The 22,864-nt window shown below is 42.7% G+C and overlaps 1 protein-coding gene and 1 long non-coding RNA gene across 2 annotated transcripts in view; one reads left to right on the top strand and one right to left on the bottom strand.

Moving 5' to 3' along the window:
• The window catches only part of gfpt1 (glutamine--fructose-6-phosphate transaminase 1), a 38,531-nt gene extending 17,244 nt beyond the window's left edge, over positions 1-21,287 (bottom strand). The window contains exons 1-14 of the mRNA XM_088624110.1: positions 21,162-21,287; positions 12,737-12,844; positions 12,447-12,554; positions 11,493-11,618; positions 11,040-11,098; positions 10,272-10,406; positions 9,649-9,710; positions 9,165-9,244; positions 8,856-8,964; positions 8,332-8,495; positions 6,013-6,108; positions 5,123-5,220; positions 4,510-4,630; positions 2,564-2,721 (exon numbers count right to left, since the gene is read on the bottom strand). Of these exons, the coding sequence (XP_088480236.1) occupies positions 2,564-2,721; positions 4,510-4,630; positions 5,123-5,220; positions 6,013-6,108; positions 8,332-8,495; positions 8,856-8,964; positions 9,165-9,244; positions 9,649-9,710; positions 10,272-10,406; positions 11,040-11,098; positions 11,493-11,618; positions 12,447-12,554; positions 12,737-12,844; positions 21,162-21,168 (1,431 nt within the window). The 5' untranslated portion in view covers positions 21,169-21,287. The remainder of the gene's footprint in view (positions 1-2,563; positions 2,722-4,509; positions 4,631-5,122; positions 5,221-6,012; positions 6,109-8,331; positions 8,496-8,855; positions 8,965-9,164; positions 9,245-9,648; positions 9,711-10,271; positions 10,407-11,039; positions 11,099-11,492; positions 11,619-12,446; positions 12,555-12,736; positions 12,845-21,161) is intronic.
• A 93-nt stretch (positions 21,288-21,380) lies between these two features.
• On the top strand, positions 21,381-22,685 carry LOC148674190 (uncharacterized). Its single transcript, XR_015935270.1, has 2 exons — positions 21,381-21,522; positions 22,473-22,685. It is a non-coding gene; the product is annotated as an uncharacterized LOC148674190 (long non-coding RNA).
• Positions 22,686-22,864: the final 179 nt, after the last annotated feature.

The raw sequence follows: 22,864 nt of genomic DNA, 5'->3' as shown, positions 1-22,864 counted from the left end.
AACAGAATACATTACGTGACTGCTCTCCAAAAATGAGGCTCTTCATCTATATTGAGTTATTAATCTTTCTGGCAGTCTCCTTAAAGAATTTGAAAGCAGCAATGACCATTTGTAAGCTTATGACTTTTGCATATAAGGCCATATAAAGTCAGGATCTTTGTAAAAACATTCCACAGCATCAAAAGCTGAAATCCTGAGAATTAACATTAAAGAGGCTGATGATGGAAGTTAGGGTCACAAACTGAAATAATTACTGAGTAGTCTTTTTATCATTTAGCAAACATTTCAAAGAAGTGCTTGTTGTCCTAATGCTACCTTATAACCTGGACTCATCAGGGATGAGAAACATCCCAAAAATAGAAGACCTTCAACTGACTACGTGGTTGTTAAAGATCTCTAAGCATTTCACTCTGGGCTTGTACAGTCTGCGCTCTCTAAAAAAAAACCTGAAGTCAATTGCCTAAACAATTCATGAAATTTTAACTTGACCGTTTTCTCCTTACAATTCCAAACAATCCTTCTGGAAATGTTGTGTCTGAAGTTTATTTTGATGGAACAGTTAGCTTGCTCTATCAAAGAGTCCGCACAACAGTAGTAGACAGTAGTAGACCTCATGCACAGCAGCAGACAAGAATATGCCAGGCTGATGACGATAAACAGAATACCTTCTGAAATCTCCAGGATTATGTCCTTGGACTTGAAGCGAGTAGCACGGGGTTGAGCTGTTGTGTTCTGCAATGCACAAGCATTCTTTTCATTGCTCCACAACCCATCAAGTCCCCAAGCTGACGGAGTACCGGGTGTACTGACAGAAGAGCTGCAGATACTTCACAAAACCCCTGCAGCCTAGTTGGATTTCCTAATTGAAAAATTCAAGTCTGAGAGTACCATAGACACTTTTTATGGCAGCAGTTTAGGACAATAGCCATTTTTGTGAAAATCAAAGTATGTTTTTGTGGCAGTTGGAGCTCCTTTGCCATTTTTCTTTCTCAGAATTTGTTTAAAGAGAAAAGGCATTTATTTATTTTATTTTATGACTAAAGTTGGGGTGAGGAGGGAGGAGGGCCGGCGATGGACCAACACTATCCTTGGATCAATTAATTACTAAATACCAAACGGGCTAGCTGAGCCAGACAGCCTCCTCTTGTTTGCAATCTTTCTTACAATATTATGTAAAATTGTTCTGGGAAATATGTAATGAAGCACAGGGTGGCTGTAAAGTTATATCATGCATTCACTTGCTTATTAATCTCCAAACATATGGCAAATATGGAGCAGTCCAAGTGCGACTCCCTGTGAAAGCTTGGCAACATTACTTTATTCACTTGCTTCATCTTGATGAATTAATCTACGTTTAAGGTTATAAGACCTAAGCAATGGAAATAACAAAGGTTATGATGTATATACCCTCAGCTTCAGAGAAGAACCGATATGAAATCTATATTTTAATTGAAAGGGTAGATTCTATTAAAGAGAGAAAGCTGATGGTGTGTAGCTACACACAATGAAAATGCTCCTCAATAATCACATTAGCACAGCTGCCTCTCCACCTTGCCAGCTGGTCCTCTCCAATATTCCCAAACCAATGTTTAAATTGGAGAAAAGAGGCCATGTCTAATGTTTCAGCAGGGGGTTGAAGGTTTTGACAGTCATGAGCTCTAAGCCACCACCACTTTAATGAGTCCAAGTCCATTTCCCACCTTCTCCCAGGAATCTCATTACAGGTTACAGCCATCCTGGCCCTCAGAACCATTGGTATCAATAGCTGCCACAGGGGAATGAGCAGCTCAGAGGCTGACTCCAGAGTGCCTCACTGCTCCAAAAACATGCAGGAGGTCTGGCTATCGTATGTATTCCGTGTAGACGTTTCTCTCTAGGTTTTTATTTCTGAACTTTCTTACTTGCAGATGTTATATAGGTTAAGAGAGTGGAATATATTTAACTTCAGAACTAGTGTGCCTTGGCGTGCCATATAAAAAGCACTTTTCCCATGATGAAACTTTTTGTTTTCCAGACCTTGGGTTCCATCCACAAAATGAATAAAAAGCTTCAGAATGTGCTGGTGTGAAATACCACATGACACAACTACGTCTGTTAAACCTGAATGAAAATTCCCTTTCATCCATTTTGAATGAATCCAATCAGCATCATATCATGTAAACAGCTGCTCTTCCCTTCTTCATTCAGTCTCTTTCTCCATCTTGACTCACTGTACCTCTCCCTCTGATCATAGGATTTCTGACCTCTGTATCCAGACCAAGGCTGACGTACACCTCACAATCATTTCTCCTCTCACTCATCCACTCCATCTCCTGCTCTATTCCTTACTCCAATACCCATGCACTCTTTCATTCAGGGCTTTTATTAAAAATGCAGCAGATCACTGCATTTTGTACATAGCAGGTACTTCCAATAAAAAAGTGCAAGAGGCTAGCATGCTGGAAAAAGCTTGGCAGTTTTTCATATGGCCCCTATGTCTCAATCTCCAAATAAGACTTTGAGGTGTAGTGACCATGCCCTTGCATCCAGACTCCCCTCCACTCTCTCGCCTTTTGTCACTCACCTTGGTGCTGGCCACCCCTATCTCTGGCCCTGCATTGATGTGCACCCCGCAGTCGGTCTCCCGCGAGATGGAGCTGCCCACAGTGTTGGTGATGCCCACTGTCAGGGCACTCCGCTCTTTGCAGTAGCGCAGGGCCATCAGGCTATCCGCCGTCTCTCCTGGAAGACAACACACACTGTTACTCAGACCTAGAGAAAGCATGCCTGACGGACTGCCTCACAGAGAGATTCACACATGTAGGAAATAACAACACATGCAGCAGATCTCAGATCCTTTCAAAGTCCTTTGAAAAGGTTAATTGGCTTTCTGGGATGGGTTTGGGCACCACAACAATGCTCAGCGGCCAATTTACTTCGATTTGTGTGGACAGCAAGTCCACAGGAGGATGGATGAGTGCAACAGGCATTCAGAAAGAGCTTCTCCTTGAGTGGAAAAATTGGCTCCACTTCTCCCCATTCCAAACAAGTTTCAAAATTTTAATTTGCTGAACTTTCTCCAAAAAACATTTCTTTTTCTGTGGCTACTGAAATTTTTTCAACTTCTTTCAGGATCTGGAGGCCAAATATGTGCTCTGGGACAAAAAAAAAACGTAGAAAATGGCACAGAAAAGGTATAACACTAGTAATTAAAAGACGCCTACAGGGTAATGTCTGTGTGTGCTGAAAAGGTATGCATCTCTCAGATTTCAGCCAGAAACATGAAGACAGTGTTTAGATTAAGCAACGCTTTCCACATGGTACAAGCTGCCTGTGTCTTCAACACGGCAAACTATAGCTGAATGCAGGTATAGCTGGGGGCAGTGGCAATAGAGCATTTGTTGGCTGCAGTGCTCCAAGTATCGGCAGAAACTCTCAGTGGCCTGTCAGTAATTAGACCACTGGCACAGCCTGACGGCACATAGCCAGGATAGCTGCTCATATATATTGGGACACATACTGGGCAAGCTTTCCAAACAAAACAAGGAAAGCAGCTTTTCACAGAACTGCTGAACGTGAGCCACTTCGGAACTGGCCCTCGTCCACCAGGGAGGAGAAGAGAGTTAGAAAGGACTAATGATTCTTCATTGTAGGTCACTGATGGAAACGGTTCTGTACATGCCATCAAGATCTTTCTAGCAAAGCCTGTTCCCCTGCCAGACTACTTTAATCAGGGAGTCATGGGCCACTCTATTCCAAGAGGCAGGTCATATCGGCCACATTTCATATCGGACTTATTGTGCATTTTTTTGTAATCCTCTCAAGTTGTTTTCCTGCTCATTGATTGTTACTGGTCCAGATTCCTCAAACCGGATTGCCAGGAATGGCAAACGATAACCAAATAAGTGTTGCACAAGCTTCAGTGCCGACACTCTGAGCCAGCAGAACACTTAGATCCTCTCCTTTAGCTCTGAAAAGCGTTTTCACAGTATAAACATACTAAATCAGAAACAATGAGAGACAGCTGCACACAAAACACAGTGTAGAAGAAAGAAAAGAACAGAAAACCTCCACTTAGCATAGGTTGACACTTTTGTGGATGGGAAGGTCTATAAGTGTCCAGCACTCTCTTTGCTGGCATGAACACGTGGTATATAATATGTAACCAACACATTTTTCTGATGAAATTAACTATCAGACAAAGAACTGGACAAAATGAGCATGTTTAAATACGTCTTAAGGTTTGCACAAGTTCTGTTTTTTCAAGAGATGTTATGCCATGTCAAACAGGCTTATCTATTGCCAAACAATCTGCCATTAAGTGTTAAAGAGGTCCCAAGGAAAGAGAAAGGAAATAGCATGTCTTATGGGCAAGAAGAGAGATTTAAAAAAAATAATAATAAAAATAACTTGATATTTAGGTACCTGGATGGCTTGCTTTTGAGAATATGGCGAGGACAGCTTATGACTGATTGGCTAATGCGATGGCTGGGGGTGTGTTGGGAGTCGGTGGATGAAGGCGTCTCTCACCTGATTGGCTGATGAAGAAGCAGACATCGTCCCGGAAGACGGGGGTGTTCCTGTCCAGGAAGTCACTGGCCAGCTCCACCATGACGGGCAGCTCCGTCAGCTCCTCCAACACCTGGCGAGTCTGAAGTTGACAGAGATCACAGACTCTGCTTGGTCACACCTGCACCTCACTGTCAGTTCTGCAGCACCAGCAATGAGGGAACTTTGCCACTGCTACAAATCTCAGTTTTGATTCTCACCCCAAACTTCTGGTACTTTGTTTTTGTGATTGAATGCAGCTGGAAACCTCAATAACAAATGCAAATTCTGGTTTTCGCTCCCACAGGAGTTCATATATATACTGTACCTACGTATGTAAACTCTGCAGTTAGCCTTGGGTATTAGGTCTGAAGTGGATTAAAATGATCCTCAATGACTAACTTAAAAGATCCTCATAATCTGAGGAATTTGAGCTGTCAGTCTGCACAAGATGAACTTTTGGGATCGTCATTGTTGTCATAAGCAGTGTTATTTTTAAGTACTTGTTGGTGTCATGTACCAAATTAAATCCAAAGTTGGTATTTAATCATACAGTATTAATCATGCCCGGTCTGGTTAAAGAAGAACTACTCACTGCCACTCCCGCATGATAGCTGGTCCCACAGGCGATGAGAATGAGCCGGCGGCACCTCTGGATCTCTTTGATGTGATCTTTCAGGCCACCCAGTATCACTGCCAAAACCACGCACCGTCAGACTCAGTGTCAGACTCAGTGTCAGACTCAGTGTCAGACTCAGTGCTCCACGCATCTATCCATTTTCTAACCACTTTATCCAGTACAGGGTAGTGGTGGGGCCAGAGCCTATCCCAGCAAGCAACAGCCGCAAGGCAGGGTACACCCTCGAGGGGCACCAGCCCATTACAGGGCAAATTACGGATCTTTGTACAGATGCACTCACACCAAGCGCCCCAGTCCTGCGATGTAGCAATGCAAATCACTGCCCCACTGTGCTGCCTGCCACACAACACATGTCATTCAAAAGACATGCTTTTCAAATCAAGTGTTAGCACTTTGCTTTAACCCTTCCAAGAGTGTAATGGTAAGCTTATTTTAACAGAAGAGGGTTTACGACTGTGAGCCTGCGTGACATTATGCATCTTATTTTATTTTTGTCCGACCAGGTTCTTTCTTGCGCTAAAAAGATCTTCTAGCAAAAACAGATTTTCACCGTTGAAAAGGCAAAGACATGAGGGGAAGTAAACGATTGTCGGCCACAACAGGATGAATAATTAACTTCAGATGTTGAGACTTATTGGATAACTCTTATAGGTTTCTAACAGGAAGCCACAGAAAAAGTTACAGCTAATCTTCCATGATTTAAAACGGCAAAAGACAATGATGCTTTTAAATAGCATGTAAACGGAATTATGCAAACTTGTGACTGACTAACTGTACTAACAATGCAATATTAGATACCGAATCATAAAATATTTCCATTGCACTTACAGCTTCAAAGATCTTACCTGTGTTGTCATCAAAGTTGACTCGCCCTCTCATGGTGTTAACCACAGACTCGGGCTGCTCAAAGATCTCCTTCTGCATGAAGGAGCTGAAGTTTCCTGCAGGGAAAACAGGGAGAAAAAAAGCATCTTGCATTTATAAAGGACTCTTGCTCACCTGACAATGTCAAAGTGTTTGTGTGTAAAACCTGAATTATACCATCTGAGTGCGAACAGAAATCACCAATGAATTTCAGGTGTAGCCTTTTACATATATGATCAAAATATGATCTGTTCTGTAGGTGTTTAATTGCCATTTCACAAGCAAGACATTCGGTACTATTGATAAATCTAATGCTTAAAACTATTATTTGTGTGGCAGCTGGCTACAGGGTCATGTCTCCACCCCCTAAAGTTGACTACAAAAAGAAAGTACTTGAGTAATATTAAAAATAATACATTAGAGTGGCTGTTGGAAACACAGCACAATAGTGACCTCCGGTGGCCAGAGAGAAAATTAACTCTTACCAATTGTGACCCCACCAAGTCTACACCTGGATTCAAGGAAGACGCTTTTGCTAGATAAACTTAAAATTCCTCCAGATACAAAGATGCTGTCCCACAATAGAAGAGATGACTATGATGCTGAATGGGCACTTAATTTCCACCCATGATCTGAAATTAAACTTATGTCTTCAAAAGCAAGACCAAACCAACACCTTTTAATCAACGTAGGATTTTTCTCAGACAATTCCACTGTTACACAGGGTGAGATTTAAGGCTTATCACTAGTCTTTAAACAAGTGGAATTTTCATTCAGCTCCAGTTTTAACAGGCACTACCTACAAGTCATTAATATTTAATACTGCAGTCTCTCCAGATGGGTACGTCATAAGTAGTAACGATTGTGGTGTGGCACTCACCCATTTGTGTCCTGCTGATTATACACCACAGCTTCAGAATTAGTGAGCAAAGCCAGCGCGATATGGCTTTCTTGCCCACAGTGGTTTTGTGAACAAGCTTGTCTCCCTCCGGTCTGACAGAGGAACGCAGTCTGGGCATTCCTGACACACAACGGACAGGCAACGCGCCAGCGCTCAAACCCTGAGAAGCGGCATGTGTGTTTGTGTGGTCAAGTGACCTCTGCTAGTGTGATCTCACGCTGTGCGTGGAAAGAAAGGAACTGCTGGGCAGGGACTGACAGCATGCCTGATGATGACGCGAAGAGGCGAGACTTTCAAAACTCAACGCTAACTAAATGTAGATCCAGCATTGCAATTGAAAACTCAGTGGGACCTAATGATATCGACACTCTGTATTCACAGAGGCAGGACTTGGTCATTTCGAAATCCAGCTCGCAACTGTGAACTAGAAAAGTTGGAGTATTTAAACTAGAGGCTGGAAGGCCAGTCCATGTTTAATATCAGTGCTCATGAACATGTATATCATATAAACACTTCCCACGTGAGTACCTTAATGGAGGTTAAGGCAGTTTGGTCTCTCTACATTCTCATGGTAAACATGTCAGAAAATGTAACTTAAGCCCTGCAGATACAGCTTTCGTCTTGAAGGTTCCCCAGTAGCTTTAAAAATATGACGTGCCACCTCATAGAAAAATATGAGGATGCAGCTCTCTCTGGAGTATGGAACAGCAGCATCCGAGCAGCCCTATACACAAGATTTCAAAGGGAGGAACTGAAAAGACAGGTTGTCAATCCCAGGGCTGGAATTTAGCTGCTAGACTAGGGATAATGCCCCAACCCCTTCTCTTTTTAAATGCTGCCCTTCCAAACAGGAAAAACAGGATTGTTAACGACCATCAGTGACCAGGAGTTCACCGACATCTCAGAACAAAGTGTTTTCTGATTGAGGGAACTCCCTCATCGAATTCAAAGTCCTCATGTTCACCTACAAGGCTCCACGTGGTTTGGCACCTCAGTACCTATCTGCCTTGTCTTCCTGGTCCCCACCTCGCAACCTTTGTTCGTCTGATTCTGGTCTCCCGTTGGTCCCCCAAGCTCGTTTACATTCCGTGGGTGACAGGGCCTTCTCTCCTGCTACCCCCCAGAGCTCTGGAATCCTATCCCCAAGGAGATCAGAGCACAGACTCAAAACCTTTTATTTAATTGGGGTCTGTCTCTGCTCCTTCTCTTCTGCTGCATTTCCAATCCCTTGCGCTCATGGTGCTAATTTTGTGACCTCCTCTCCGTGTTAACTTTGGTTTTTTGCTTCTCTCGTGGAGCGCTTTGAAAAGCTACTTTTAAAAGGCGCTATACAAGATAAACGTCATGACTCCAGTCACAGAAGCGGCGAGACTGCCTCCTCCTCCGCACCGACCCCTACCCTTCATGATCTGCTGCAGCTCCATCTGCAGGGTCTGGATGGCGCGGGCAGGGTGGTCCCCGGCCGTGCGCTTGATGCGGTGGATGGAGAGCCGCCCGTCCGTCACTGCCGCCACGTCGTCGTCCTCCAGGAAGATGACCCGGTTGGTGTGCTCGATCACCGCGCTGCCGAGAACAACCAGAGAATCCCCCCCCCGCCATCAAAACCATACAGACTTTTCACATAGACCTGCCCTCTGGCACCAAGCCACACTTGTTCAATCGGACTGATAGGACTTTACATGAATGCACAGCGGTACGAGAAGCACCAAACAGGCATGACAGGGAACACAGCACATTCCCTTTTCCTAAATGCCAAGGTTCATTCAGGGCGGCACGGGAGAAAAAACTGGAAAGTGAATTATTACGCCACACAGTCATGCTGTTGTAAAAAAAATGCCTCATCAGAGAGGGAGACCTCCTGATGAAGACTTTCCCCTGGGACTTCCAAAGCGATGAGAGGGGCCGGTAGACGGACAGACTGACCTGGCATCCGAAGCAAAGTAATATTCCACTGCCTTCTCGTCCACGGGGAAGAGGCAGGTGTCTCTGTCTATGCGCGGCAGGGTGCTGCAGCCTTTCTTATCTTTTCCCGCTGGAGAGAAAGCGCAAACTGCTGATCAGCACCAGCGTCACTCTTATAATCGCAGGTCGACACTCGGCAGCCAGCTGCCGAGCCTAACACGGCGAGCCCGACTGCTCGGAACGCGGCGGAGAGCCGGAGAGGCTACGGATCTTAGCGTGAATGTTGTGCGGAAAAGCAGGAGATGCTCCTTTCCCCGTGCCTGGGTTTACCTGAGCGGTAGAGGATAGGGATGTGGTCAGTGGACAGCTTGTGGTCACTGCGGACACCGATCAGCAGGGGACCCCCTCTCCTGCACAGAAAGGACAGAGTCGCTTAGCGTTTGTGCAAAAAGCACCACTGACTCTCAGCTCCAGCACCAGACACCAACACTGTGTTATCCCATTCACATTCTGCAGATTCAGCCGTCATCTACAATGGTCCCCTTTAATCGGCAAAGGCGACAGATCAAAGTGTTGAAACTTGTGAAAGTCAATAATACCGCCGACATGACCTTTGCAAAACAAGCGATTAACCCGAAACATCTTCAGCCATCCAGAACTGCAGCGGTGAGTCAGATTGAAAAGGCATTAGAAATTGCAGATTAGGGTAGAGAAACAGAAAAATAACAGATGATTGTCTAAAAAAAATCAGGAAGTGAATTTGGTGGTGGATTAAACTGTGCTGTAAGGGTAAGAGAGATGCCAATGTGCGTACCTGGTGCCCACTGCCTCTCCGGGGAAGTGGACACTCTTGAAGACCAGTGCGAACGCCCCCTCCTGTAAGACACAGACCCAAGCTCAACTCTTGCATGAAATGCTGACTGAGGCTCCACCGGACCGGATCACTGCAATATAATGTGATTTGTCACTGTTGTATATTTGACACCTGTGGTTTTTCTGTGTCATGTAGGGCATTCTTTCACAGCATTTCTTTCCTCTGCTGTGAATACACTGGAACAGGGAAAGCAACACAAGGTACATCGGTAAAACACTTATATTTGTAGTTTTATGCTGCTGAATGTAGGTTGCGCAATATTTTTGGGATGCTGAAATGGAAGATCACAAGCTTATGAGCGCTCAAGGATTTTGAGTGGACTCTCTATGACTTCTGAGCACAATGGGCTCACAAATCAAACATTTAAAAAATATATTTTGTCTGATCAATTTTCAGACTTGTGGGCTTCGGACTGCCATCATATTCCTCTACACTTCGCTGAACAAATAATTCAGGCCAACGTGAATAAGATACCGTAAGACGAAAGCCAACATACAAACATCAAAGAAGCAATACCCCAGTTTCCCACCCAGCTCCCACCCCCTCCCCCTGTAGCACTGTACCAGCTGCTGCGTGACTCTTTCCACCAGGGTGGGGAAACTGATGTCATCGCTCTCCCGGTTGTCGTACATGTACTTGACCAGCTTGGCAATGGTCTCTGTGTCCGTTTCCGATTCAAACTCGTAGCCCTTACTCTCCTGCGAATGAGGAGGTATCCAGTGAGACAACATGCTGCCATAATTAAAAGCACAGGGAACCCCACACCACCACCGTTAAAAATACCATGGATCCAGGCCTATTTACCCACAAGCTCCTCGTATCCATGTCCCCAAACAGCTAAATTATTTATTTCATATTTGGCAGGTTGAATGTAAGAATTAAGGTGTGGGCTGCATGGAAGCACTATAACTGAATGGATCAAAAGGACTGTGTGTTGTGTGTTCAGGCACATAACTCTCCGGAAGCTGGAGGATTCCTTATCTAGGAGATCACGACATTCAGACAGAGCTATCATTCCAAATTAACATAACTTGTCCCGGAAGCCCCTTTTCTCAGGATTTCTATTCAGTTATATAACAAGTAGGAAAAAGAGGCTCATGTCAACAGCTGCCGTTTGAGATTACAGCACAGGAAAGTGGTCTGTGTTGTTGTACTGCAGTGGTAGCTTGGACAGCTCCACAGAGCAGACATTCAGTCTACAATAATGGAACATTTTTATCTGGACTTCGGAGTAGGGTGGCTAATGTGAGATCATGGAAAAGAAATACAGGAACACCCTGTTTATCAACAGGCTATTTGAAGCTATAATAATTCAATCATTTCTGACTCACCAAAAACTTCCTCAGGTCTTTGTAGTTGGTGATAATGCCATTGTGGATGACAATAAATTCTGGTAATGAAAAAATGCAAGAACAGATTACTGTCTTTTACTTATTTTTTAATAAATAAAAAAAAATATTTACTGTACTCGTAGCCTGCACTAAGCAAATCAACGGGACCTTTAGGAGTAACCACCACCTGTCATCCCACCTCCTGTGACTTGTGCAGGAGCTATTAGCATTGTGACTGGCAGCAGTACTTTGGAGCTGTCATGTGCACGTCTCAATCATCAGATCTCCATGATTACCACTGACCAAAAATTGTTTGTATTGGTTCAGCTCCCAAATCGCCCATCATGATCAGCTGACACACTTTTTTTGAAAAGAAAAGGACAGATCCCGATGTTTCTCGTGTTTGATGAGCTTCGCACCGAGCCCAGGAGTGTGAACGTAGCGTTTACACACCATTGTCCTTGTCGGATCTCTGGGGGTGGCTGTTGACGGGGCTGGGGACGCCGTGAGTGGCCCAGCGGGTGTGCGCGATTCCCACGTGGACATCAAACTCCACATCCAGATCCATATCCTCCTGCTCTGCAGACCAGAGAGAGAAACAGACACTGCGAGAAACCGCCAGCACCTTCGCTCTGTCCGACGGCCTTCCGAACACTGGAGAGCCCTTACTCAATTCAGGACAGGACATACCAAACTGGAAGATCAGATAGTCATAGCCAAGAGAAAAAAATAATAATGAACAGATCCTTATTATTTTATTATTATTTTATATATTATTTAAAAAATTAGAAAACTGTTTGTTGTTTTTCTTGTGAGAAAGTTTGAGCAATTTAACATCTGAATCTTCCCAAATAAATCCTGATTTTTGTAATTATAGATTGCTGAATCCCATTACAGTGAGGTGAGTTGAAATCTGTTATTCGGTTATATTTAGCCTCTCTATATTTATCCACAAGCAGAAAACTGACATCATAACAAAAAAGTAGTCCATTCTTTAGGTGAATTGGAGCAATTGTAGGTAAGCTCAACCCTTCCTTTTCTTTAAATTGTTGCAAAGCAATCAGCACTATATTCAATTATTTGATCCAATTACCTAATTGACCCCAGTGCTAAAGTCAACTTAATGGGGAACTGCCCTGCTATTTTGATACTTTGGGGTTGGAAAGAATCAGAAATTGATGAGCACATTTCAAAGCACAATTAAAATTAAATGTACAGAGTAACTTATAAAACCTTCAATTTAGGTTACAAAATAGACAACATTTCCAAGTGTGCGCAGCGCCATGTCCTGCGATTCCGAATGAGGCAACAAAACTGCTGGTGATGTGTTGAGGCCCTGTGACACTGTAGACAAGCAGGCTTGTGAATACATCTGTTTTCATCTGCCAGAGACCGAGAGGCCCTTACTGTGGATCTCCTCGTCCAGAGCCTTCACCTTCCCACGCTGCTTGATCAGGTGGATGGACTTGGCATTGGTCTCCCAATCCTTGCTGTTGCCACCATCAATCCCCACACCTGATGGACAGGAGGCAAGGACACAGACTCACAATGACACGTTGTAGATAGTCACTGGCTCACAAATGCAAGAGACAACCAGAAACCAACACAAAAAAACCTCATATCTACACACACACACACACAAAACCAGATGGTGACTCCCGGCTACACACAACAAACAGATTCGGCTGCTCCCTCACCGGCTGAGTCATAGCCTCGGTACTCCAGGCGCCGAAGCCCCTTCAGGAGGATCTCCAGGATCTCGCGGCGGGTCCGCGGCACGTGGTAGTTCAGGTAGGCAAAGATTCCTGACCGACAGGAAGGGAGAGAGGGGATTACAGAGGAGCAGAGCAGGACTGAGGAGGGCTGCCCAGACGTCTTACACAAAAGTCTCTTTAAATCTCAAGCTTGGCCAGGGAGTTGGCCAAAATCTTCAATTACTTGTTCCTTTAAGTGATTAAGCGTTCATTTGGAGCAGCCTCTTTTAAACCGCGGGTGTCCTCCAGGACTGGTGTTGGACATCGACATTGCAAAATGCTCAGGAGAGTCAGGGCAGCTCTAGAAAATTCCATTCAGGAAGGATTTTAAATAAGCCGCTGTTAAAACTGAAAAACATTTGTCTTTATCCATTCACAGAGACCGTGTAACTTTATCAACCATTGTGGAAATCATTTAGGATGAGACTTCAAATAACTGGATATTCCAGTATTCTTACATTTTTCTACGTAAAACACTGTATATTGTAACCATTGTGGAAATCATTTAGGATGAGACTTCAAATAACTGGATATTCCAGTATTCTTACATTTTTCTACGTAAAACACTGTATATTGTATATGTGTATTATGAAACAACCTGTATTCTGTTCTCATTTCAGCAGCCATTACATTGTGAACTGTGTTAAATTCCTCAGCGTTGGACACTTCTGCTCTACGTGAGCCCTTTAAATAATCTTAACAAGAAATCCCAATATAGGTATTTTTTTTAAAAAAGTGTGTCTGTATTTTCACTCCTCACTTGCTTTTGGGTTGACATGAACTCCACATGCCTTAGGCACTGGCTCAATACAAAACAGTAAATACATCAAGTGTAAAAGTTTCGCCTTTCAGCCCAAAGTGAAAGACCAGAAAAAAAACATTAAAACTTTTCCACAGCCTCCTAGATAGCATGTAAATGACCATCTTACTTAAAAAGAGACCAGCATGATGTTATGCACAATCACATAGCATCCATCTATATTCTCCATTGCCAGATTAACACCCCTCCCCCAGTGAGCTGACTTCACTTCCTCCATTTCTGAGAAATCAGGGTTTCAGATAGTTTGTTTCCATGAACACAGACAAAAGTATTTTACATAGAACCAAACATGATTTGAATAGAACATGTAAGCTCTGTATGAAACAAGCTGATAACATATGGACGTTATTTATCAGGATAACAAGAAACAAGAAAGAGGAAGCAATCAGTTCACACAGATATGAATGCTTCCTCAGGAGTTTACAGGACTGAAAAGGTAGTGGCATTGAGGTAGGAAATTAAAACTATTGATTTATCTTAGAAACCCAGCTTGGGAAAGTCAATTTGGGCCAAAACAAGGAGAATATAGAACACAATGCAAACGCTTAGGGCATTCAGGCTGCCTGAGAACTTCACTGAACAACAAACTAAAGAGGGTATGCCAGGAAAAATTAAGGAACTTCAGCTTTGCACCTTTCTTCAAACCACTGATGATAATAGCTCAGTCGCTTCTGGCTTTGTCCCATCGTACCATTACCAGCATTGATCCTGGTGTTAAATATACCCTAAAACCAAAAGTAAAGCTGCATTCTTGCATTGAAGCATTTAGGGAAGACAGGCTGTACAGGACAGACAAGAGTGACTCCTATTCACAATAACGCCTACTGTACAAAACTCACACTGCACAAAAATCTATATTTATCCGTTTCAGCACACACCAGGCGCCACAGACACAGACCTCGTTCATACAGCGAGCCTCCAAACTCAGTTCTCCAGGGCCACAGCCCCTTACCGCTGGCAGAACGTTAACATCTCAGCCGATTAGAACTGGAAGCAATGTTCAGCTTGTCCAGTTCAGCAAAGGGGAAGTCATTGAGAGGTAATGGAAGCTAAATGCAGGACTACAGTGCCTTGCGAAAGTATTCGGCCCCCTTGAACTTTTCAACCTTTTGCCACATTTCAGGCTTCAAACATAAAGATATAAATTTTTTATTTTATGTGAAGAATCACCAACAAGTGGGACACAATTGTGAAGTGGAACGAAATCTATTGGATTTTTGAAACTTTTTTAACTAATAAAAAAATGAAAAGTGGGGCGTGCAAAATTATTCGGCCCCCTTGCGTTAATACTTTGTAGAGCCACCTTTTGCTGCGATTACAGCTGCAAGTCGCTTGGGGTATGTCTCTATCAGTTTTGCACATCGAGAGACTGAAATTCTTGCCCATTCTTCCTTGCAAAACAGTTCGAGCTCAGTGAGGTTGGATGGAGAGCGTTTGTGAACAGCAGTTTTCAGCTCTTTCCACAGATTCTCGATTGGATTCAGGTCTGGACTTTGACTTGGCCATTCAAACACCTGGATACGTTTATTTGTGAACCATTCCTTTGTAGATTTTGCTGTATGTTTGGGATCATTGTCTTGTTGGAAGATAAATCTCCGTCCCAGTTTCAGGTCTTTTGCAGACTCCAACAGGTTTTCATCCAGAATGGTCCTGTATTTGGCTGCATCCATCTTCCCCTCAATTTTAACCATCTTCCCTGTCCCTGCTGAAGAAAAGCAGGCCCAAACCATGATGCTGCCACCACCATGTTTGACAGTGGGGATGGTGTGTTGAGGGTGATGAGCTGTGTTGCTTTTACGCCAAACATATCGTTTTGCATTGTGGCCAAAAAGTTCAATTTTGGTTTCATCTGACCAGAGCACCTTCTTCCACATGTTTGGGGTGTCTCCCAGGTGGCTTGTGGCAAACTTTAGACGAGACTTTTTATGGATATCTTTGAGAAATGGCTTTCTTCTTGCCACTCTTCCATAAAGGCCAGATTTGTGCAGTGTAAGACTGATTGTTGTCCTATGGACAGACTCTCCCACCTCAGCTGTAGTTCTCTGCAGTTCATCCAGAGTGATCATGGGCCTCTTGGCTGCATCTCTGATCAGTCTTCTCCTTGTCTGAGCTGAAAGTTTAGAGGGACGGCCAGGTCTTGGTAGATTTGCAGTGGTCCGATACTCCTTCCATTTCAAGATGATCGCTTGCACAGTGCTCCTTGGGATGTTTGAAGCTTGGGAAATCTTTTTGTATCCAAATTCGGCTTTAAACTTCTCCACAACAGTATTACGGACCTGCCTGGTGTGTTCCTTGGTCTTCATGATGCTCTCTGCGCTTTCAACAGAACCTTGAGACTATCACAGAGCAGGTGCATTTATACAGAGACTTGATTACACACAGGTGGATTCTATTTATCACCATCAGTCATTTAGGACAACATTGGATCATTCAGAGATCCTCGCTGAACTTCTGGAGTGAGTTTGCTGCACTGAAAGTAAAGGGGCCGAATAATTTTGCACGCCCCACTTTTCATTTTTTTATTAGTTAAAAAAGTTTCAAAAATCCAATAGATTTCGTTCCACTTCACAATTGTGTCCCACTTGTTGGTGATTCTTCACATAAAATAAAAAATGTATATCTTTATGTTTGAAGCCTGAAATGTGGCAAAAGGTTGAAAAGTTCAAGGGGGCCGAATACTTTCGCAAGGCACTGTAAATATGAACCCAGGGAAACAGAAAGGTCTGTTTGAGCTGTAAGTTTCACTATTACAAATGGTACTGAGAGGTGCGGGACTTCGTACAGGAACTCTGGAGGCCAAAATCTTGTTCTTAACATTTAAAAAGGTTATTCTTACTTGCCAGGCCAGGAACCAGGGATAAACAATTTATAGTTGGGGTAAATAACACACCCACATCTCAGTGCAGCAGAGTGGCCACAGTTTCTTTTCACTGAACCTGAACCTGGAACCTGCTAGAAAAAGGTTTATTTCTCCTTAAACACGGGAGCACCTAACCACTCAATCTATCATTCAGTTTCATGATGCAAACAAGTTATAATTTATAACTACAGCCTCTTTATACCGAGGGAAACGCTATATAGCAATCAGAAGCACTAAAGGAAAGTGACTAACAGAACTAACGATCTGCTGATGTCATTACACGCCATCGGATGAAAGTGGGAAGATTTAATGATGTCAAACGCAGGTTTCGAAGCAGGTGGAGTCAGAAATAAAAATGGCAAACACAGCAGGAGTGGTGACGTACTGAAGCACGCAGATTTCAGCTTGGGGCTGTGAAAGAAGAATGCTGATGTTTAGAAAGCGCAACAGATATGAACACTGCAAGCCATTTGTCACACCTCTGGCTAATCAGAAAAAGATAAGATACCCTAGCTAAGTATATACAGAAACAGCCCTGCAGTATTAAAATAAGCACTCTTGACAGGGATGATGTGCAACAAAGACACAACCAGGAGACCTTGTGGTACCTTCGTATAGTGCACCATGCAAGACCAGGAAAATACATTCATGCAGAAAGCTGATACTTACTAGAGGTGCTAACGTTTGGTGAAAAAAAGTGAAATGTTTCTACGTTCAATTTAAGATGGGATTTGGACCATCTCTCCGTTGTTTGCAGGCTCCCAGTTCAGGACTGCGTTGATAATTACAGTGACTTGCAAACGTATTCAGACCCTTATTATGGGGATTACAAAATGATAAATAAACAACTTTTAAAAACATTATATTTCATTCAGATCCTGAATGCTCAAACTGAAGACTTCTAAAGACAATTTAAGCTACAGTAAATGGCAGCAAAAACTAAAGCACGGTGATAAGTTCTCACCCCCTCTTTAAAGTCATTTTGTGCACCTAAATTAATTCATTTTTACCTTAGCGAATGGCTTAAATACCTATGCAATCATGACATTTCCATTTATCCTTCATATTACCTACAGTATTTACCGCTTTGCTTTTGTTTTGAGCTTTGAATGCATGGTGCAGGTTGTGTACATAACATATCTTAACTGCTAAATCAAAGTGTCAGAACTTCAAGCATTCAAAAAACAAGATGTGAAAACTGTGCAAGAGTCTGAATACTTTCACAAGATGCTGTACTTTTGTTTCTGTCCGATTCCACAACTGAGGACAGTACTGCAAAACGCATTCCACCAGCTTCTCTCTAACCATCTGTATCAACACAGACACAGACCAATGCTTTTACAATGGGAGTATGATGTGAACCTGTCTGGACAGGGATCCCAAGTTTCTGTATAAAAAATCCTGAGTTCAGAGAGAATCTAGTAAGATGCAAATGTGCTGGCATATGTTCTGATCAAGTTTTTTTTTTTTAAAGATGCTGGAACACCTCCCTGTCTCCTCCTTCCCAAATAAAAAAGCAGGACTGTGTGACTGTTGTTTCTAGTGTTGTTGAAAAAATCTTTAACAGGGCCCCTTTCAATTCTGAATAACATGCATTTCAGCAAATCAATGACTCAGGGGAAACTCGTTGATCTGCACTAGTATTATTCACATGCGGTGGGGTGGTGGGGGTTAAAATTGGATTCAGGCACATTCCCTTTGAGTAAACCAAAGCACAAGGCCTCCATTGAGAACAGCTGGGCACTGAGACTCCTGGACTATAGGGCTATGATGGTCTGGCTGAGGGTGAGGTTTCTAAAAACAAGGCTATCCTTTGTAGTGAGAAACTTTAAAGGAGGGGGATGAAGAGTGGGAGAGAGCAAATGAGAGGGACATTCTCTAGCTCAAAATAACACCTGATTTTCTATCAGGATACTAATACTCAGAACACATCACTTGTAAGAGAGTAACTGTACAGTACATGCCCTAAGGATTAAGTGTTTCTACCTGCATTATAAGATATCAATTGTGATGACTGGAAAAGCAGAAGTGCCTTACAAAATTTGTGATAAAGTGATGAATATGTCCAAAGGTCTTCCTGAGCATCCCAAAAAACACAAGCACCCCATTCCCATGCACGGATGCCTCCATCAAGTTGTTTTTGTCCATTTATAAAACTCCTTATGATTATACACAGCAGGTCATGTGCTTTCTCTGCTTCTGCTTTCATGAATAACCGTCACCCTCCTTCTTGTTTATAACCTATGCAACATTGACTGATTTCTTTGCTGGCAAACGGGTTCAGTTTGCAAAAGTACAATAAGCCACGTTATGAGAAAAGAGGAGCTTTACAAAATCACCCAGGAACCCGATCAAATCATCAGCTATATGTGATAGTGGACTGTTTCGATACAAGGTGGAGCTGGCTTGTCTTGGTACATTCTAAAGTAACTGTGTTTTTTTAGCAAGACCCAGTAGAGAATTATCATTCTTGGGATCTTTAATCTAAACAACAAGAAACGAGTGTTTTGGATATAGCACTACTCGTCCCACAGGTACACGAAACTAGTAACACAGTGGGATGAAGTCAAGAAACTGCCTGAGGGCTTTGTCGTTATCCTTAAGGAGTAGGTTATTGAATAGAACGAAGAGGTTCATTTCCTGTTTCTGTTATGACAATATACTGCTAATCCTAAAAACCAGCTACTGCAGTAATAAACTAGTTTCTCAAAGTATGAGAGGAAATTATCCTACCACTGATTCTACTAAACTAGGCATGTTTAAAACTGCTGTCTGTTTCTCTAGCATGAGGATTGTTATTTCAGTTTTTGGTTGCCTTTAAGCTAGACAAAATTCAAAGAATGAAGTACTATATTACACGGCTTCAGTTTTTCATGTTAGGCGTTTTAAGATCAAGAACAAAAAGTATATAAGTATAAAACAATAACACATAACTTTATTTCAGCTCTATTTTCTGCTTCATTGCCCACAATGGATATCCAGCTTGGTTTAGCACTGGATGTAATCACTCATCAGAGAAAGAATGGTGGTAGGGGTTGCCACTGCAGAACCTATTTCTCACCACAGCACACAGACAAATAAACCAAGCAGTAGGTTTTGCTCAATCCTAGACAAGCAGGACTCTGCCCAGGACTCTACTGGATTCACAAGGGCAATGAGTGTCATCTAACACCTGAGTTCAGACCTGCTGTGTAACTGTCCTGAAGAATTCTAAAACACACCACCTTAAAGAAGACAAATATATCTGCAATCAGCCAGTTGTGTAAAACATCCAGATCGCAACTGAGAAAATGTCTGATAGTGTTAAATGACTGCTTTCAGTTACAGCAGGACTGTAATTTCAGGTGTGCTTTTACATTTCTAAAATGCTTGTATTGTGCAAAAAAGTACAGAATGTTGAAGCTTCTGAAATAATTCTCAGTTAATTAATAGTGTGCTTAATAGTCTCAAAAGTGAAATACCTTCCACCTTCCCAACCCAATTCAAAATGGACATTGATGAGAAGAAATATCACTATGAATGGCAGATTATTTCTAAGTAATGGTAACAATGTCAAGGTGTTAATGTCAACAGAGACATAAGACTCATATTATACCATAGCCATTTCAGCTTTAATGTAATGTGGAGTCTAGACAATTAACTTCCAAAAGCATTGAGTTTATATTAAGACGGACAACAGTTATCCAGATGTTTTTCTTCATCATCAGAAAAAGCAGTAAACATGCCAGTAATTAATATGAACAACAATGAGCCAGACTGCTATGGATTGTTAATCTTATTTGCATCTCTGGCAATGGTATCCAAAAGCAAGAAAAATGAAAATTAAGGCGATAGAATCCAGCGTTTTAAAATCACATTTTGTTGCTGTGTAAAGGCTAAAATGCTATGTGACCCACCACCGCCAGCAGTTCCTACAGTACGTCTCCCTGCACAATCTCACTCATCCTTTGGAAACAAAAATCGTGCGCTCTGCTACAGTCTGTCAGATAAACACTTCTCTAAAAGAGAAGATTTTCCCTTAAGGCCCTCACAGCCCAGTTCCGCCCAGATAGTTAACCAGCCTTCTGCACATGCTGACCGAGAGCATGTTTGCAGAAAAGGAACATTAAAACGAAAGATTTACGTGCTGGAAAATGAAACAGCAGCGACTGATACTCCAACTTGTACTACAAGGTAGTAGCCAAGTGTCTATCGACTACACCCACAAACAGTGGGTATTTAGTTAAAAAAAGTGTCGTAAAAGAAACTATAAGTGTAAATACTTACGGGTTTTCCCGTGTAGTAATATGATGCATAATTCTAATCCTACTACCTGTGCCGCTCCGGAATTGTTACAGGTATTAATCATTTGAGGGTAGGGATGTTGTACTCAGGCCATGTTTTCCTAACAATATATTTCTTTATAGCCTATATCCGTCAAGCAAAGGCAGGAACATATCCGACTTGACGCGCAAATGATGTGATCGATCACAATAATCTAAACCACACTGTTCGGGTGAAGCAGGGTGATATTTTAATATGCCTATGGGACAATACAGTACAAAGACCGCAGAGGTAACTTCATACTCCTATCGAAGCAGAACACGTAATCCTTCGCACGTTGAATCTCGTCTGCCTAGAATATTATTTAAAAATTCAATATAAAAGTAATAAAGATATACCGCTAATAGTAGGCAGATTTCACTCACCACACATGTCTACGTCTTGGCTGCCAAGGCGATTCTAGTTCCTCCTCAGAAGCCTTGTTGTACAAGCCCCGCCTCATCTCTAATCCCATTGGTCACCATCCAGGTAACCACCTACATGGCCCTGTCCGATTCGTTCAAATGCTGTCACTCCCGTTACCTGGCGACGACAGCAGTTTAGACGTGGCAGCAGGATGCGCAGATCCGCCTCTACGAAGGAGAGAAAGGGAGGTCGGCGAATGAAGGTCCTACAAGCTCACAGGAGAGACAAGGAGCACCCACTAGGCAAGATGTCAATTTCAGGTCTCTCGTTATAGCAGAGATGCCCTGGACTGCAGGATGTCGTCACATCAAAAACAGACGTGTACGTGCTAAAAGCCTTTTCTCAGACACATGCGTAACCTATTACAACATGGCTGGGCAGTTTATCCCAGACTCCACTCCGATCAAGCGCCGAATTGTGAAAAGTGATCCCTGATTTTAATCCTAAATGTACTTTTTCTGCGTGTGCTCCTGTGGCTTAGTTTCATTGCTGGTCCTAAAGTAGTTCTCTGGGTTGATTTTTTAAATACGTCAGTCATGTTTCCAGTTATATGCGTGTTTTACGAGTGCAGCTGTATAAATGTGTTCTCTTACTTCTGTGGCATTGCCTTTGTATCACACCCGAAAAAGGATCCACAGCCGAAACATTTCTTCTCTTTTCAGCATGGAATAAACCTTTACTTGTTCCTTTATATCATACGATTTCACGAACGGTTCCGAGGCATCTTAATTCTTTATTTTTTTCACTTTACAATTAGTTGTTTTTAGTTCATAATCCCTATTCATTTGGAATCTACCATATATGCAAAATCTGAAATTGTGGTTCACAAAAGAGACGTGGGAGATTTCAGCACAGGCCTGCGGTGTGGCATGGAGTCATGTCAGGCAATTTCAAACTGCTTGGATTATAAAGTGAAAAAAAAAGGATTAGTCAAAGGATTCGTCTGTGCGTACAAATATTTATCCAGGTGGGTAGCTGCGTCAGCAGGCGTAGGCTGCGAAGGAACAAGTAATAGGTTTATTCCATGCTGAAAAGAGAAGAAAACAACATTTCGGCTGTGGAGCCTTCTCTGGGTGTAAGGGGTTTCGTCTCACCCCTCTCTCGCCCTCGCACCAAATGATCGGCCACTCTGCCTCTCCCCTGCTCCTGCCTCCTCCTCTCTCCTGGCTTTTGTTTTCCCAGGCTATATTATCTTTGCTGACTGCCTTATCTTTCTTAAACCCAGAGAAAGCTCCACAGCCGAAACATTGTTTCCTTTTTTCTCTTTCCAGCATGGAATCAACCTGTTACTTGTTCAAATATTTCTCCAGTGAGAGACCTGTTCTCCGAGGATTCTCATGTATGGAAACACCCATCTCAGCAGTGCAGTCTCCTTGTTTGTAACCTCATGTTCCAACATCCAGTGTCACCATTCTACCTTCCTCTAAAAACATGGACTGGCAAATGAAAATGTAATGAAAATAAAGGCAAACATTTTACAGAAACTAGGTGGTAAGAAATGATCTAACATTTGTTCACACTTAATGTTCTTTTGGAGTTTTCTTTCAGTGATGTGCTTTTTACTTGAGGTATCACGTGTAACACTAAAACACGCATGCATTTGTATTGCTAAATATAGGCGATCTTGTTGAGGAAACGCAAATACATTTCTCTGTAGAAAAAT

The sequence above is a fragment of the Lepisosteus platostomus genome, chromosome 3, assembly GCF_059453375.1.
Source record: "Lepisosteus platostomus isolate fLepPlt1 chromosome 3, fLepPlt1.hap1, whole genome shotgun sequence".
Classification (NCBI taxonomy): domain Eukaryota; kingdom Metazoa; phylum Chordata; class Actinopteri; order Semionotiformes; family Lepisosteidae; genus Lepisosteus; species Lepisosteus platostomus.
This window is presented reverse-complemented; position numbering and strand designations above follow the sequence as displayed.